Source organism: Lotus japonicus, chromosome 1 (genome assembly GCF_012489685.1).
Source record: "Lotus japonicus ecotype B-129 chromosome 1, LjGifu_v1.2".
Classification (NCBI taxonomy): Eukaryota; Viridiplantae; Streptophyta; class Magnoliopsida; order Fabales; family Fabaceae; genus Lotus; species Lotus japonicus.
The window spans coordinates 107,041,416-107,059,802 of NC_080041.1; the positions used below are offsets into that span (position 1 = coordinate 107,041,416).

At 37.2% G+C, this 18,387-nt stretch overlaps 4 protein-coding genes across 4 annotated transcripts; 3 read left to right on the plus strand and 1 right to left on the minus strand.

The window, feature by feature from the left end:
• Window positions 1-504: 504 nt before the first annotated feature.
• Window positions 505-4,370, plus strand: LOC130728863 (senescence-associated carboxylesterase 101-like; the record flags this gene model as incomplete). Its single annotated transcript, XM_057580450.1, has 4 exons — window positions 505-825; window positions 2,677-2,860; window positions 2,996-3,237; window positions 3,481-4,370. Coding segments are annotated over 4 exons (1,518 nt in total), but the record flags the coding sequence as incomplete, so codon positions are not given.
• Window positions 4,371-6,235: 1,865 nt separating this feature from the next.
• On the plus strand, window positions 6,236-7,150 carry LOC130717711 (uncharacterized). Its single transcript, XM_057568054.1, has one exon. The coding sequence runs from the start codon at window positions 6,236-6,238 to the stop codon at window positions 7,148-7,150; it is 915 nt and encodes a 304-aa protein (XP_057424037.1).
• A 5,288-nt stretch (window positions 7,151-12,438) lies between these two features.
• LOC130728857 (actin-11) lies at window positions 12,439-15,726 on the plus strand. Its single transcript, XM_057580443.1, has 5 exons — window positions 12,439-12,595; window positions 13,908-13,977; window positions 14,118-14,511; window positions 14,667-15,280; window positions 15,374-15,726. The coding sequence occupies exons 2-5, from the start codon at window positions 13,918-13,920 to the stop codon at window positions 15,437-15,439; spliced, it is 1,134 nt and encodes a 377-aa protein (XP_057436426.1). The 5' UTR covers window positions 12,439-12,595; window positions 13,908-13,917; the 3' UTR covers window positions 15,440-15,726.
• Window positions 15,727-15,852: 126 nt separating this feature from the next.
• LOC130728884 (uncharacterized) lies at window positions 15,853-17,226 on the minus strand. The gene is made up of 2 exons (XM_057580470.1): window positions 16,685-17,226; window positions 15,853-16,501 (listed from the first exon to the last, which is right to left on the minus strand). The coding sequence occupies exons 1-2, from the start codon at window positions 17,048-17,050 to the stop codon at window positions 16,340-16,342; spliced, it is 528 nt and encodes a 175-aa protein (XP_057436453.1). The 5' UTR covers window positions 17,051-17,226; the 3' UTR covers window positions 15,853-16,339.
• Between the last annotated feature and the right edge of the window lie 1,161 nt (window positions 17,227-18,387).

Consider the following 18,387-nt stretch of genomic DNA (forward strand, 5'->3'; position numbering starts at 1 on the left):
TTGTATCTAAGACCAAATATTACTAATATCTAAATATTTACAACTTCCTTTCAAAAAAAAAATATTTACAACATACAAAAATGAGGGATAGTTTGAGAAATAAATCAAGAACAAATAAGTGACAATTCTAATATAGAAAATCACGTAAATTCAACAATTATCAACAATCATAACTATTTAATTAAAGAATTTTCAATTTAACAGCGTTTAAACCTAGTGCACCCTAATAAGCACTCTCTTTTTTTAATATATGTATTGATTAATGGATCGATACACAACCTTCTTTGGTCTTACCAAAAAAAATTCACCTAACCACCACTTGCAAAAAAAATCGAGTCTTCTCTCCAATAATGTATGATTAAAAAAAGAAGACACATTAAAGCAATTTATTATTAGTAAATCATCTCATCTAGTATATACCAAGAACTCACGCGCGAAGTCCTTCCATTCTTCCTAGTACCATGACAAACTCTATACAGTATGTAACCAATGAAACATATATAACTCGTTAATTATCAGTATTTCCCTTATCACTCTTATAACTTGTGTTGGGATGTTATCTCATCTCGTCATGACGGCGTCGTTTCCAACTTGGGAATATTTGGACTGTCCTGGAAAGTTTACAAAGAGCCGGATAATACGGATGTGGTAATTATAGCGTTTGAGGCAGTAACCTCAGATTCTTCCGATCTTCTTCAACCTGATCTGGTTTCATCTTCTGATTTGCTTCTCTTCACAGAAAGCAATCCACTTTTCTCTGTTAACAAAACTGCATTTTCCCTCTTTTATGGAAATCATCACAAGCTTGAAGAGTTGAAATCTGAGGTACATATTAATCATCCTTTTCCTTTTCATTGTTCCAATAATCTTTTTATGGATATTTGTCAATTGTCATCAACTTAAGTTGGGTTTTAATTGAATTTTGAAGTGCATCAATAACTTACTTTCTATGTATTTTTGGTTGAAGTAATCTAGATATTGATGTGTAATCCGATCAAACACTTCACCTTTGAATGAAATATCGAATTGCGATCTTGAGTTGAGAGCTGGTTGACTTTTCCATATAAGGATGTCTTGATCGATCACTACTAAAATATCAAATTGTAAAACTACACTCTTTCATTAAAAGAAAAACAGGAAGAAAAGCTCAACAAGTTAGGGAATTCAATGATTATATGGAGTCATGATATTTCCACAATTTTTTTTTTCATATTTTTCTTTGCGTTTCTTGTCACATCACACATTATATCAAGTGTTATCAGACTCGACTCAGAGATCGACTCGGTCAGGGCAATGGGTCATTGGTCTGACCACTAGGTCACTGGTTGAACCGTTTGACTCGGTTGATATTAAAAAAATTAAAAAATTCATAATACCATAACAAAATGTCACAAAATTTGATATACATTAAAATAAATGCCACAAGTAAATATTGTCACTTTTGAAACTGTTGTTTTAGTTATTTTATGTGATGATGTTTCAAGCAAACTCACCACATATTCAAAGCTAGTTTTTTAATTCTTACGCCAAAAGATTTCATAATTTTATTATTACTAATTATTACACATTCTGTTTTATTATTACTAATTATTACACATCCTTCCTAGGCACTTTTTTTTCCTTTTTTATGGAATTAATGGATGTTGTTTGACAAAAAAAAAGATGTTGGAAAAAAAATCTGGTGACTCGCCGGTTCAACCAAAAATCGGCCGAGTCACTGGTTTCAACGATGAATCGGATGAGCCGAACCGGTTCACCACGGGCCAATTGTATGGCCGATCCGAACTTCGGACCGAACCGGTCTAGGGGCCAATTCCCAATTCAACCGGTAGAACCGACCGGTTCGGTCCGAGTCTGATAACATTGATTATATCACTCATATTCTCTCTTTTCTTTTCATATTAATCAAAGGTGAATGTGAAAAATGATTGTTAACACAACATTATTCAGATTTCAATTTAACAACTTCAGTAGTTCCTATTCATGTGGTAAGAGCTCGTGTACATATGGTTTGTGGAGAAGAATGTCTAAGGATCAATCCTGAAAAATAGTAGTTTATCTTTCGATGTAGTAAAAAAAATTTAACAACTTCAAACACATTATTTCCCACTACTAAAAATACTAAAATGTTCTCATTTATTTCACTATCAGATTTTGAAAATCTAAAAGTTGGGGTAACTTAAGGTTACGAGACATAAAACCCCTAACATAACTTATTTCGTTAGCATTTCAAATTCTAAAACTCAATATGTTTAAAAAATTTACAATCCTGGATGGAGGAATCAATGGACATCAACCTAATAATCAGAACATCAACATAATCATACTTACATATAAATATCCAAATATCCAATAATACATCATCATCATCATAATAATGTGTATGAAGTAGTCGAGGAGGTGAAATTAATGCGTCGGCAACCCTATTCCTTCGTTGGTATATGACGGTGGTCGTCGTCATCGGAGTCGTGAACTCCAAGCCCCTCTAAAATGCGGCTCGGCTGGGTCATCTTGCAGTGAATATGTTTTAAACATTTTTATCATAGTTAACCTTGTAAAATCGGGGGGGGGGGGGGTGAATTTCATCTTAAAGATATTGTACATCTTCTGAATCTCTCTAGGCATATCTTGTTCTTTCCCATGCATTGCCTTATATAATTTACAATCTTAATGCAGCTTAATATTTCTAATTCATCCACAACCAAGTTAATTGTTACTGGACATGGTCTAGGAGGATCAATTGCTTCTCTATTCACTATATCACTATTGGACAACATTGGTTCAGGAAAGAAGCACCCACTCTGCATCACCTTTGGTTCACCGCTTGTTGGTGACAAAAAGTTGAAGCAAGCCATATCACGTAGTTCTATTTGGAGTTCTTGCTTTCTACACGTAGTGTCACACAAAGACCCTCTTCCAAGGCTCTTTGTTAGTAAAAATTCAACCAATAATGCCTATATGCCTTTTGGAACATTTCTCTTTTGTTCTGATGCAGGTTCTACTTGTTATGAGAGCTCTGACTCTATTTTGGAAATTCTCCTGGAATTTGGATCAATCCATGCACAAAATCAAGGATTTCAATCTTCAGATTATGGAAGTATAGTTGAAAATCTCAAATTTAAACCAATTTGTAATGATTTTACTACTCGGGATGAAGATATAGTGCATCAAGATTCATTATTTGCTATTTGTATCAGTTTGCAGTTGCGGGCACTAGGACTGACACCACATGTGCAGGTACGTGAATATTGTAAATTGAATACATGTTCAAGTAAAAGGAGGTTCAAGCACGGGGAGAGTTAGGAGGTTGTTACACTAGCTTTAAATTCTGTTTTTAGAAACTTAACAGATAACTACATTTCTGTTGGTGTTTAGTTTTAGTCCTCTATAGTTTGTTTTTCAGTTTTGTGCAATGTGACTATTATTTTTGTAACCATAAATAAAATTTTCACCTCATTTCTTCTAAATATGATTTGGCAGCAGCAAAAACAGAGCATTGATGTAAAGATTCTGGAAACAAAGATGCAAATACTAGAAGAAAAACTTATTATGCAGAGGAGGATAAGTTTTGATCCACCGAAGAAACTGAGTGAAATGAAAGGATACTTGGCCCAACTTGAATGGTACAAGAAGGTAACTAAGGATCAAGGGATAGGGTACTATGACTGCTACAAGAACATGTACCATGAAACAAACTTTGATGTTATTCTGATCCACAAAAACCTAACAGTTTATTGGGAAAAAGTGGTTGAAGAAGCAAAATTGAAGCCTCGAAGAGAAGTTTCGGCTTTTCGTAACCGCTATCTCTATGGTGGGACTACTTACAGGAGAATTGTTGAACCCTTAGTTATTGCCCAATACTATAAAGAGGGGGGTACAGACTATGCGATTCAAAGGTCGAAACATTTCGAAGTGTTGCAGGAGTGGTTGAAGGAAGCGTGGGATAGAAGAAAACAGGATTTGGAGAGTACAAGCAAGAAGAATGTGAAAGCTATTTTAACGATAGATTCATGTTTTTGGGCATATGTGGAAGAAGCTCTCCTTTCATGCAAAGAGTTGAAGGTTTCCAAAGAAAATGAAGAAGCATTGAAGAAATTGCTTGAATTTGAGGAGTATGTTAATGGGTTGCTTGAAAACTATGCAGTATCCCCTGAGATTTTCTTGGAGAAAAGTAGCTTCATGCGTTGGTGGATTGAGTATAAAGGACTTAAAGGAACTTCATATAGTTCACCACTCGTCAGTTATGAATGATGTTGGAAAGCGTGAGAAGTATGCTTCTTCCCCTGAAGTATGGTAACAAGAGTAATAATACATTATACATTCACACTTCATTTTCTCACTCATATCATTTACACATATTTTTCTTCTTATTTCTTTCTGCATTTCATGTCACCATGGCCACCACCTTCCAAGTTTTAATTCCTAATAGTATATATAAAGTCTTATGACCGCGGTGAATTTTTAAAAACAAAACAAATGGAGCTGGTTTAGAATTGAAATACCACTAGCTAGTTGCTTGTATTGTAACAAATGCACATTTTAGTTACTATATATTGGAGGAGAAATTAACATATATCGTATTGTATATTAATGTCATCTCGTTTGAGTATTTTTTTTCAAATTTAAATGTGTTTCCAAGCTTAAAAAATGTGTTAAGAAAAAGTGATTTTACTTCAAATAACATTCTTTTTTTAATACTTACTCTTACACATCATTCTCAAATACAAATCCATTCTTTTAAATTTAATTATACCAAACAAAGTTATATCAAACTGTATTGTTTCTCAATGTAATTTTATCCAACGATAAATCAAACAGGCTCATTTTTTCTATTCATTGTGATTTACAGTTTCGACAAGTTTATAAGTTTCTTAATGTCTATTGTATATTTGCACTCAAACAAATTATGTATTTCTTCTACTTATGAAAATTATTAGGTATATATCGATTGATTTGCATATGTAGTGTTTGTGAAAAAATTATTGTATCATGTTATAAGTCATAATGCATGCAGTAGAAATGGATAAAATCAAATTTTCTTAATTTTTGCTTCCGCCCATTATAATTTTTATTTTATATCGTAATTTTTTATTGTGTATCCAAACATGCTCATAATCTTTGCGACGTCGGCCCCCCTCTTGTGAAAATCCTAGCTACGCCTCTGCATGTCACAGCAAATATCATATTACTCATTTTTCTCTTTTCTCTTCATATTCATCAAATGTGGAAGTGGATAAGAAGCGGAAACAAAACATTATTCCGTGCACAAATTTCGCTTGACAAACTATGTCAGTGAAAGAATGCAACGTCAGGTTACAACAAGTTAAATATTTTTTATTAAAAAGGAAATTAATTATAGTAAAAAAAAGCTCACATCCTATTTAATCTTTAATTTTTATTCATCATCACTTTCATCTTTTAACAACAAAAAAACCAAGAAAGAAAATTCATTCATCATCATCTTTTACATTCTTTCAGCATCTCATCCTCCAACAACAAAAACCCAGAAATTAAGAGGTCAAAATGCTTCACGTCGAACTTGTAATTGCACACCCTCACATGTCACCGCATCATGACCTCCATCGTCCAACTACCACAAACGCTATCACATGTAGCTCGACCATATTGCTCTATTCGCCCTCCATCAGGTCAACACCCGTGAAACCCCACAAAAGCACCTTCCCCCTTCTCCCCCTTCAGATCATGGTAAACATGGCCTCTATCACCAAACCAGTCACCACCACCAACAGATCTGAAACCTGTTATTCACTTGTTGTTCAGAGCTTTTCTTGTTGAACCTTGTGAGCTCTGGTGACTGGCGATTTGGAGGGAAAGTTATAAGAGGATGAGAAAGAGACGATGACGACTGGAATGGTGGCTCTCAGAGACCTCGACTGTGACTTGCCCGTCGACAGGAAGGTGCTGCGTGTGGCAGGGTACAGAGGTGACGAGGCGAACCTCGCGACGGAGGTGAAGGTGACGTGATCCAAGACAACAAGGTCTAGTGGTTGGGGAATTATGGCGTCTCTTCATCCTTTGCACCGCCAATCTGTTCCTTGTGAACCGCCATCGTCGGTGTGGATCTTCATTGGAAAGTCGAAGAAGAGGTTATTACTATATATAATGATGACTGGTTTGGCCTTAGTGTGAAAATGGCGATTTCTTAAGTGGTGAGAGGGTGGTGGTGAGAAGGAAGAAATTCGCAGATTGATGAACAACACAAATATTCTTGACCATGTCCACTATTCTTTTCCTTGACTTAAACACTGTATCATTCCCCACGGATGAATTCGGAATGGAAAAAGGTCTAAGACAAGGCGATCCAATTGCCCCCTTGCTTTTCCTTGTTGTTGTGGAGGGTTTAAATGGTTTGCTTAAACAAGCGGTGCAACTAAGGAAGTATTCGGGGTATAATTTAGGGAACTCCGAGGAGGTAACAGTGTCAATGTTACAATTTGCAGATGACACCTTGTTCTTTGGGGTCGCTTCTTTGCAAAATGCTCAAACAATTGAATGCATTCTCAGATGCTTTGAGCTCGTGTCGGGCTTAAAGATGAATTTTCACAAGAGCAAGCTAGGAGGAATTGCATTAGAGGGAGCACTTGCACAAAGACTAGCTTGGGTTCTGAATTGTAGGAGGATGGAGATACCTTTCACCTACCTGGGCTTATCAGTGGGAGCAAATCCTAGAAAGTTGTCTTTTTGGGATCCAGTGATCTCTAGACTTCGAAGCCGCTTATCTCGATGGCGACAAAAATCAGTTTCTTTTGGTGGCCGACTTACATTGATCTCCAGTGTCTTATCCTCGATCCCATTGTTCTACCTCTCATTCTACCTGATGCCAAAAGGTGTGATCCAAACTTGCAAGAGGATCATGAGAACCTTTCTTTGGGGTGGCGCGGAGGGGCACAAAAAACTTGCTTGGATAAAATGGGATGTAGTGTGTAAACCGAAGGAGATGGGTGGCCTAGGCATAAAGAATTGGAATGTCTTTAACAAAGCTCTTCTCGGGAAATGGAGATGGAGGCTAATGCATGAACAAAATAGCCTATGGGGGAATGTTTTGAGAGCAAAATATACAATCCCAAATCTTGGTGACACAGTGGAAAGGAGGGGAAAAGCGTCCGAATGGTGGAAAGACATCCTCTAAACGTGTTTTGACAATCCAAACATTTGCTGGTTTGATCAAGGAATTAAAAGGAGAATAGGTGAAGGGAATGAGGTTTAGTTTTGGCATGAGCCTTGGTTGGATCAGACAAAGATGAAGGACAAATTTCCTAGGCTATTCTTGCTTTCTTCACAGCAAGATGCTTCGATCCGAGACATGGGACTGTGGACAAATGGCATGTGGCATTGGAGATTACAATGGCGGAGACTGTTGCTGGATAGAGAAATACAGGTGCTTGATTCTCTTCTCGCCCTCTTGGACTTGGTAACTCTCACAAGAGACAGACCTGACAAATGGTTTTGGGAACCTGAAATTGATGGTTTATATTTAGTGAAGTCAGCCTATAAGCTTATTCAGGGGCCTGAGGAAGAGGAATCAATTCCGGTCTTCAAACTACTGTGGCAAAATATAACACCCTCAAATGTAAAAGCTTTTGGATGGAGAGCGCTTTGGGGAAGGATACAAACAAAAGAGAATTTGAAGAGAAGAGGAATCATTCAAACGGAAGAAGCGATGGCTTGTCCGTTCTGCATTAACGCGGAAGAAACTATGGAACATGTGCTGTTTTCTTGTCCCTTTGCAATGAAGGTGTGGAATGCTTACAATAGTTGGTTTGGAGTTAGTACAGCACTTCCAGAAAATTGCAGGATGCACCTCTTACAGCATGGACAGCAGCTCTGGAATAATAAGCAGAGGGTGGGCTCGCAAACAATTTGGCTAGCAATAATCTGGACGTTGTGGCTACACCGAAACCGGGTAATTTTTAAAGAAGGTGTGAAGGATGCGGAAAGAGTCTTTGACTTAGCCCAAATGCGTGCTTGGAACTGGCTAAAAGCACGCTATAAGCGCTTCCGATACTCCCTCTACGAGTGGGTGACAAATCCAGTTTATTGCCTTCAAATCCTGTAGCTGTTTATTGGAGTTGTTTATTGCTGTGTAATCTGCATGTGTTCAGATCGAACTGGTTAGCTTGGCCTAGCATCGTGCTGTTGTGTTTCACTGCCTCAGATTGGAGTCTGGAAACAGCTTCTGAGGACTGGTTCCATGTGCTTTATCCCCTGCATTCTTTGCCTGTAGCTGTTGTTTTGAGAATTTGTCATGTTTTTCCCCTACACTCTTTTATTGGCGTTTATTATCTTGTAGTCTTAGAGGGGTAGGCTTTTCTTTTTGCTGCAGACTTAGGAACCTCTTGTGTGTCTTTGTTGACCCTATTTTTAAGTTTTTTTCTTTGTATTTGGTTTTGGGTACACCTAGTACCCGCTTTTATTCAATTTTGCTTATAAAAAAAAAAACACTGTATCATTGAAACAGATAATTAAAAATCAATTTTATTCACATTTACATTATACATCAATAAATTATGCACCAAAATTTACCGATGCATAAAAACGTATTTAGGAAACTGAATAATCTACATATGGACTTTCTTTACAGAGCAAACCGCCCAACTTTTATTGGCCAGAACATGACACAATTTAGAGCATAAAACCCATGATGACATATGGCTCATCTGTTTCAAGACCCGACACAAACCAACTAACCCATTTTTCCTTTCACGGCACAAACTTATCTATAAATAATCAAGGTGAATTTTGTGGTACTTAGAATTTATTTTAAGTTTGGTATCTCATGTAGTATTTTAAGTTATAATTTTGTTATTTTCTTGAAAAAGATAGATGATTTATTGTTTTAATTTTTAGGAATTTAGGTTCTATGACTCAATGAACTGATAACATATTGTTCTGAAGTTTGTTTATGCTATTCAACTCACAATTTAAAAACTAGGATTTTAAGTTTAACTTGAGATCATCTAAGTTCCTTTCTTGTCATGATCATTTTCCTTCATGCCCCACTCATATTGAACCTTACATATCTTCATCCATCCTCTTCTTCTAAGTTTAAATTTTTATTTTTTCTATTAATTTATATCATTTTAGGTACCACACCTTAATCTGCCTTTAAGGTACTATATCAAAGCACCAATAATAAAATATCATCGTCGTGCCACATGGGCTCTGTCGTTTTCACTTTACCTGTTTTTATAGGCAAATGTTAATTGTTAGTAAATTAGTACAAATTCTCCTTCCTCGGGGTTCGAACCCTAACCTTCGCCTAATTACCCTTAGCTCAACTATGTGAGCTACCACCCACCCCACTTTACCTGTATTTAGAAAAGAAATATGAAATAGTATTGAGGGTGGTGCTTTGTTTTGGGAACTTTTGATTTAGTGGTGCATAGTGCACTACTATTTTATAGGTCTATGCTAGAACCCGCCTTATTTAAACCCCATAATAAGGTAGTGTTTGACCCAACTTTTTTACAGCTTAAAAGTTTCTTAAAAGTAAAAATTAAAAACAAGAGCTTAAAATAAAAGTTAAAAGCTGTTTGTCTAAAAAACATTAGCAAAGATGAGATTTATGTCTTCTCCTCCATCATTTTTTCTTTGACAGAAAAATCACATTTCCATTTCCACACTTTCTTAACATCTTCATCATCAAATTTTTTTTCAAACAATCTTTCAAAAGAAAAATAGAAAAATCACAATTTCCACCCTCTCATGAAATCTCCACTGTGATTTTTTTTCTCAAACAATATTTTTTTTTGAAAAACCATCTAACACATTTCATTATGCTCCAGTGACATGAACTATATGAGAAATTACATCTATACAAAGAACACTTATTACAGGAGTAAATGACAATAGTCTTGTACCAAAACTGCATTTACAAGTACTATCCACACTGCACAATGTACATTGCCTGTCTCCTGAGACACAACAGAAGCTACAAGAATGAAAGAACATTTACAGAGACTGTAAATCCAGTTACACATACTACAAGCAGAAGAATTTCATTATCTCCAGTTATTTGCACCACTCTGTTACTTCTTGCCTTACTGACAGCACCTTCCTCACATGCTGCAGCTGCAGCAACAGTAGCACTCAGGTCCACATCCCTAGCCTTTCCCATCATAATAGCAAGCTTAGGCTTTGTAAACACACGACCTTCCCTCTCTTTGTTATCATCAACTCCAACAATGGATATCATAATATTTTCTCAATTGCTCGCCCATTGCTTTTCAACATCTCAGAGATGATTATCACAGTTGGAATAGCCTGGCCCAATGCGCAGAGCTCAACATCAATGTCCTTCTTGATGTACTTCTTCGCGAGGGTGAGGTAGACGAACAAGGGCTTCTTGTTCTTGGAAACCTGAATGTGCGAGCGATCTTCTTCTTCGCGTTCTCGTCGCCGCCATTGATCTTGGCGATTCTGGTCTCAGCAGCAGTCACCGGCGTCACTTCCATTCTCTCTCTTTCTTCTCAAACAATCTTGCTAAGAAGGCCAACAAATCTATCAGCCAAACCCTATTTCCCTCCCCACCAAAACACCATCTGTAACAACTTTGTTCACCCCAAATCTTCTCACGAGTCCCCTCCCTTAGACGTTGCAGTACCAGAATCGAAGTGTGAAGGAGAGGGGGGAGATGGCAGATATAGGAGATGACATATAAGGAGCCTAGCAGTTTCGGTTTGGGGCTTTGTTCTGACTTCTCAGCCTCTTTGCTTGTGGGGTGAAGATCTGGGAGAATGTGTGATACTCGTAAGAGCTGATGGACTTCGCCAGCGAGAAGAGGTCGCCGCCGGAGGATAAGGACGCGACAGAGAAGAAGAAGTCGCCATAGGGGAGTGACGCGACAGAGAACAAGTCGCCGGAGGGACGCGACAGAGAAGAAGAAGTTGCCGGAGGGGGGAGAGCAGGCTCGAGAACTGGTTGCTTAAGTGAAGATATTATCATTAAGGAAGACATAAAACACAATAAAATAAGTTGCTTTTTAGAAAAAAGTTACTCAGATTAACTTTTATTTTTATGTTTTCATTCATAAAAAATAAGTAACTTATTAGTAACTTATAATTTTAGGAATTTTTTAAAAAACTGTTTGGCCCAACTTTTACTTTTAAGTAACTTTTAAGCTAAAAAAAGCTGCAAAAAAATTTGTTTTGAGCTAGAGGAATGGTAGATTCATTGCAATCTTCGTTTTTGTATTAATTTTAATTTTAAATCATTTTAAATATTCAATATTTTTTGCTTTATTGATGTGATATAGTTATATAGTTATCTAATCAAACTCTAAAACATTTAATTGTAAATTATTAGAGTTTAATGGAGGTGCACTGACAGTGTAAACCCACTTTACACAGACATCCAATAGCATTTCTGCTTTTTGCCACGTCAGTATAATATTTTTAAATAATTTCTTTTAATTAAAAATAGGGGAAAACAGAACCCATTCACCCTGTTCCTTGAATCGCTGTGAAATTCACTGGATGAAACATAGAAACCCCATCAAATATCATCACTGTGATGCCTTTAAATCTATTAATCTATGCTTCGCTGACCCAGATCTTATGATTACTCAACCCTCACCATTGCAGGATCACAATCATCATTGTTGTTCCAGCCCCCAAGCTTGAGTCACCGCCGCTCAAACCGCAACTAGAGCCATCGCGCACCGCCACTGGGCCTCTCGATCAGACCGTAGTGAAACCAACGAGTGCACCGCACCACCGCCAGCGTCGTTGTGCCACCACCCCCAACATGGAATGGATGTGAGGAGAGCAGATCTCATGGAAAAGGGCAAATTGGAGGAGACAAGAGAAGGCAGAGAGTGGAAAATGAAATTTAGAGACTCCACACTCCATAGGTTCACAAAGGTGAATTGAAAAAGGAACATCATTGGATGTGTAGCAGCCTCTGCACAATGGGAAACCATGGGGTGGAGGGGTGGAGGTTTCACGCAGAAGTGAAACATTGCAGTGCTGCACAACGCAATGGTTGAGGGGAGTTTTTTAGTTTTTAATTAAATTAAATAAAATTACTTAAAAATATTAATTTGACGTGGCAAAAAGCAAGAATACTATTGGATGTCTGTGTAAAGTGGGTTTACACTGTCAGTGCATTCCCATTAAACTCAAATTATTATTGTAAGACATTTTCGAATCTCAATAGTGTAAGTAAATTAAATAACAAGTTAGACTTTTAACAAAATATAAACTTTATCTTGAGGATACTTACAATTTTTTTTTTTTTGAAATATGAGGATACTTACAATAAAACAAAATAAAAAAAGAATTTAAAAATATTACAAGGAAAACTAACCTAAAATTAGAATGAGTAGTTAAGGAAAAATAGATAAAACTCATATGAGACTTGGCTAAAAGTGTGGAAAGGGAAAACAATAATAGAAAAGCGTTTTGATTGAAAACCAGAGAATCCAACGGTTGACATTGCATCTCGTGCTTGTTATATTGAGTTCCATTTTCCATTCTCATTTGGTCCCTTGACTCTTCTCGTTCTCTCACCACCTTCTCTGCATTCTCTCTCGCTCTCTCTGCCTTCCATCACCCTCGGCATTTCCCTTCCCAAGGTTGGTTTTCTCTTCTCCGATCCGTTTATGCCGTGCTTGGATCTGTTTCTCCGATTTCCATTTTGAATTTTCAGCTGTCAATTCCAATGGAGCATGCTTTATTGGTTGTTGGGTGATTCCTTTTGGATTGATTCTTGTTTTATTTTTGGTTTGTTTGATGTTTCATTCAATTTTTCTATCTGGGTAGTTTTTAATTGATCGATCTGGTTGTTGTTGTTTATGGAGTTGGTGATTTTTAGTTATAATTTGAAGAAATAAAAGAACAATTTTGATTGGTTTAAATTATTTCAATTACGTTATCTATCCATACATTGTGTTAATTTTGAGATTTATAGTCAATGAGGATTGATCTATCATTGTTTGTTAAGCATGGTTCTATCAGAAGTTGTTTTCTGATGAATGGGGAAAGAATCTGAAATGTTGTTTGAGGTTAATAGATTACAATGATTTGCAATTGTTTATAGATGAAGGTGTGATGTGGTGAATCTTTCTCTCAAAAGAGACAGGAGATAGTGAAAAGGAAATGTATAATGCTTTGCTTGTGGACCTTTTCTTTGAATATTTTCAATGTATCATCTATTATGGTTCATGGAACCATGATATATGTTTAATCATCTTATTATTTTGTCAACCTCTTTGCTCTTTTCTGAGAAATGTAGGATGTATATACTTCTATTTAGGTATTACTATGGTGGAACACATTAACTTTATCATGCAATTGGATATACTTATTTCTTTTCTAAATTTAATATCTATCTGATGTTCATTTGTCCAAGTTGTTTGTTACGTTTAGCTGTGTTAAATCATATTAGGAGGACACCATGATCCTTTTATTACGTGCTGTGATGTGCATGATATGCCAATACAATAGTTTTTAGGTAAACTTGTTGAATGTAATTTTGAAATAACTTGGCGTGGGACTCATGGTTAAAGAGATGGAAACAATTCTAGAAGAAAAAGAAATGGAATGTATAAGATATTAAGATTTAAGTGGGTGTAATCTATATTGTCATTGGTGTTGTCTGTATTGTAACTGGGTAGCTGACTATTTGTTTGATCCCTGTTTGTAAACGATAAGGATAATTGAAATTGATTTGGCTAAATTTATGATCAAGTTATGATATGCTATCAATGAATTCTTGGTTTAGGATATAGTTTTATTAGTTCGGTATTGTATGTAAAGGAAGTTGAGAAAAAAAATTGGTGTAGGGCTTTTATTCTAATTCAAAATTCTCCTTCCAACCTATTATTGGCTGTGTTTATGGAAACAGTGCTTTAGTCTTCTACCAAGTATTTGTCATTTATCCTGCAGATAGTAGAAGATGGCAGACGCTGAGGATATTCAACCCCTTGTGTGTGACAATGGAACAGGAATGGTTAAGGTACAAAATGGATCCTTTTTTGTATTAAGTTTACTTCAAAATATGGCATTATAGATGAGATACATTTGTTGGTTTTATTTGAATTTCTTACTTTAGTCTTCTGTGAATATGGGGTATTTAATTGCAATGTATTATTTTAGGCTGGATTTGCTGGAGATGATGCCCCACGTGCTGTGTTTCCCAGCATTGTAGGTCGTCCTCGTCACACTGGTGTGATGGTTGGCATGGGCCAGAAAGATGCATATGTTGGTGATGAGGCACAGTCTAAGCGTGGTATTTTGACCCTCAAGTACCCAATTGAACATGGAATTGTGAGCAATTGGGATGATATGGAAAAGATTTGGCATCATACCTTCTATAATGAGCTTCGTGTTGCCCCAGAAGAGCATCCAGTTCTGCTAACTGAGGCTCCTCTTAACCCTAAGGCTAACCGTGAGAAGATGACCCAAATCATGTTCGAGACTTTTAATACCCCCGCTATGTATGTAGCCATTCAGGCTGTTCTTTCACTTTATGCAAGTGGGCGTACAACTGGTAAGCAATATTGAAATTATTCTTTTGATTGTTTATGGTTTCATTTAACATGCCATTAAATGGGGAAGAAGGACCTTTTGTGAATACATTTAAACTTGCATTGTCAAACTGTCTTATGTCATATAATCGACTTTTAATTTACTTTCTATATGCAGGTATTGTATTGGATTCTGGTGATGGTGTCAGCCACACTGTCCCCATTTATGAGGGTTATGCCCTTCCGCATGCCATCCTTCGTCTTGATCTTGCAGGTCGTGACCTCACTGATTTCTTGATGAAAATTTTGACTGAACGTGGTTATTCTTTTACCACCTCAGCAGAGCGAGAAATCGTGAGGGATGTGAAAGAGAAGCTGGCTTACATTGCCCTCGACTATGAACAAGAGATCGAGACAGCCAGGACCAGCTCATCAGTGGAGAAGAGTTACGAGTTGCCTGATGGGCAGGTAATCACAATTGGCGACGAGCGTTTCAGATGTCCAGAGGTCTTGTTCCAACCATCCCTGGTAGGAATGGAAGCAGCAGGCATTCACGAGACAACATACAATTCCATAATGAAATGCGATGTTGATATCAGGAAAGATTTGTACGGTAACATTGTCCTTTCTGGAGGAACAACCATGTTCCCCGGCATTGCTGATAGAATGAGCAAGGAAATTTCTGCATTAGCTCCCAGCAGCATGAAGATCAAGGTCGTAGCTCCACCTGAGAGGAAGTACAGTGTCTGGATCGGTGGTTCCATCTTGGCATCACTCAGCACCTTCCAGCAGGTTTGTTTTGTTCCTATACTTCTTGGCATGCTATTGTTAGTTGTTTTTTACATATATGATTGCTAATAAAACAAATTGTTCTTGTGAGTTCAGATGTGGATTGCAAAGGCGGAATACGATGAGTCTGGCCCGTCAATCGTGCATAGAAAGTGCTTCTAAGCTGTTTGGGAAACAGGGCTATTTGAAGGGGAAGACCACTGTTATAATTCCTGCAGAGGCAGTGCAGCAACCCTTTCATTCTAGCTATTGTTATTCGTTCGTGTCATTCTTATCTTGGAGTGTATGATTTGCAGAATGTGAGGAGTTATTTTTCCAAATGGTCCAGTTATATTCGGTATATTTGTAAGAGTTTTTTGACTGGTTCATTCTGCTTATGAATTGGTTGGGATTATCAAACTACGCTTGTGTCCTTGATATGCAAAATTAATATTCATTTGAATTTTTCACATCTAGCGTTTGCAACTAATGCAACTGGTAGTTAATTAATTAGAGACATTTTTATATATCTTGTTGATCATTGTTTAATTATATTTCTATTATATATGTTCTTCTAATTGATGTTGTGAACAAAGATTTCCCTTAAAAAAAAAAAAGAACAATTGATCCCCTCAAAGAAAAAGAAAAAAAAGAACCATTGAAACATATGCGTCAAATTGTATTATGATCTGTATTGTATTATTACACAAAGGAATTGTTATTTAGACCTCCCACATCTATTCGTATCAATGATAACTCGTACATCCCAAAAAAACTCTTGTTCGTGTTTTGCTCGCACTTTGAAACTGCGTGACTAACGCAATTTTAAACTGCGATAGCCATGCACTTTGAAGCTGCATGACCAACGCACTTTCAAAGTGTTATCCGATGCAGAACATACCACAACCAAAAAAACAAAAACGTTACAAAATGATAACCACACAACAAATCATAGACAATCATACAACATATGATAGAAATAGCTTAAAATCACAATCACATAATTACAATAGTATAGTATTACAAGGTTAAATTACATTATTACAACATTAGCATAATCAACAAGCTAGTTATCCGTAAGATCTAGAATTCCTCGCTCCTTGGTGTGTTTTGCTCCATAAGAATTTCCAGGAATCTAGACATGCGGTCCAAGTATGGTAGCTCCCAACTAAGAGCGTTATGAATACAATGATGACGCCATTGCGGATTTGAATTTGGCATAGGAAATCCACTTGACATGTGCACCTACATGATGATGATTTGTATTTCGGCTTAGAGGGGCTTTCTTTTGTTTGTAGAGGTGCCTCGTTATTATTGGGGCTATCCTCGCTCCCTAAGGATGTTGTCCTTAGGGTTTTTTTTGTAGATATCAATATATAATCTTTATCTTAAAAAAAAAGGCTTGTAATGTGAGTAAAAGTTAAGTACCTGCACCCAGTGGTTGTTGTTGACGTGTAGTATACATAAAAATTTGTGGTCCGACTGATGTGGCACTAGACCGGTAAGAGGCAAGAAGGTAGAGCACCCCTTAATTGATAATGTCACCAACACAACCCGATACACTATAGCAACAATGTGGCCCATATTCGGAATGGTTAACCACTTCTCCTCTGTTGCAATCTCCTTTGAAGCAAGATGCAGGGCTTGTAGTACCTGTTGGTACAGTTTGTTGATGTCATACAATTTAAGATAAGTTGCATTACATGATGTAAGCTCATTTATCATGGCTTGCCATACGTTAGGGCGTCTGACCACTTTTTTTCCTCCCATACTCAACAAGGAAGCAACACTCATATATCCACAATTCTCATCATTAACAACATTCACAATGTTCAGTACATAATCATGGAGTAATTTGGACACTTCATGAATGTAGGGCTGAGTAAACGTTAGGTCATTGGGACAGTTGGGAGAGCTGAGGTGGCTCGGTGGCCGCCATCTTGCCTTTCTTCTTGGCTGCCGATTGTTTGGGGGTTAGTCTCAGGTGGAAGGGTTGAGTTGCTATCTTGTAGTGACTCAAGTACTAGTGCATCAACATGCTCCAACCTGAAGGATTACGTCTGGTTGAACCCTTAACTTCTTTGGCCCGGACCTTTGTCCTCAGTTTGATATGGGTAGGAAATCTCTCAAAGTTTATCTTTAATAGCCTGCCTTTTTGGATAAGTACCGTCTTTGAACATCTCTGATATGACCTCCATTTCTGTCATAATACTCAGTTCCAAAACAGGTTGAGATTCATCAGGTGCAGTTGTTGCTGTAAGTCTCTCCAATGTAGATCCACTTCCAGCAATGGAATAGAAGAGTGTACGAAATTCTCACATGAACAAGGGAGGTTGTGCGTCTTCCTGATAGTACAGTTGCATTTACCAACCCGCACTTTCTCCTTTGTGATCAACTGAAGTGCGTGCCTTGAGACTAGACCCCGCAAGTTGTCATACAACTTATCCTTAAATATATGCTCCCTGATGAATATACTGGCCTCAAAAGAAGAATTAATCTTTGTATGTTGGAGGAGTGTGCATCGATGTATAACACTCCAAGCGGCGCACAAGTCACTTTTGCTATCTTTGATGTACGCTTTCAGTTTTGTGTGTGCTCCTTCAACCCTGTGCAAATGACTAACTATACTATTACGGAAAAAAAAATAATTGTTTGAATCAAATATCAGTGGATAAGAAAGCACCTGTCAATGGATATAGTTGTCAATGACATACTTCACAAACTTGTTCTTATGCGGCAACCAAGAAGTGTTGATGTACTACATGAACTCATATTCATCCCCACACAGTGAACACAAGAAGTCCATATCAGCACTAAACTCAGCGGAGGATGCCGAATACATGTCAATACTCCATGCGTCCCCAACTTCACCCCACAACTCCTTGGGTTTGATAGTAAGCTTGCACTTTACCTTCACATTCTTAGCAATATGAAACTGGCATAGCAAATGAGTAGATATATGGAATGTGGTTGCAACTGCGCTTACCAAAACATTATCCTTATCAGTTACAATGACCTTTGGCATATCCTTCTCTCTAAGTTTCAACCCTCTCAGTTTTTCAAGCGTCCAAGTCACTTCTAGTTTGCGCTCATTGCACATGTATACAAAAGCTATGGAGACGTGAGTTTTG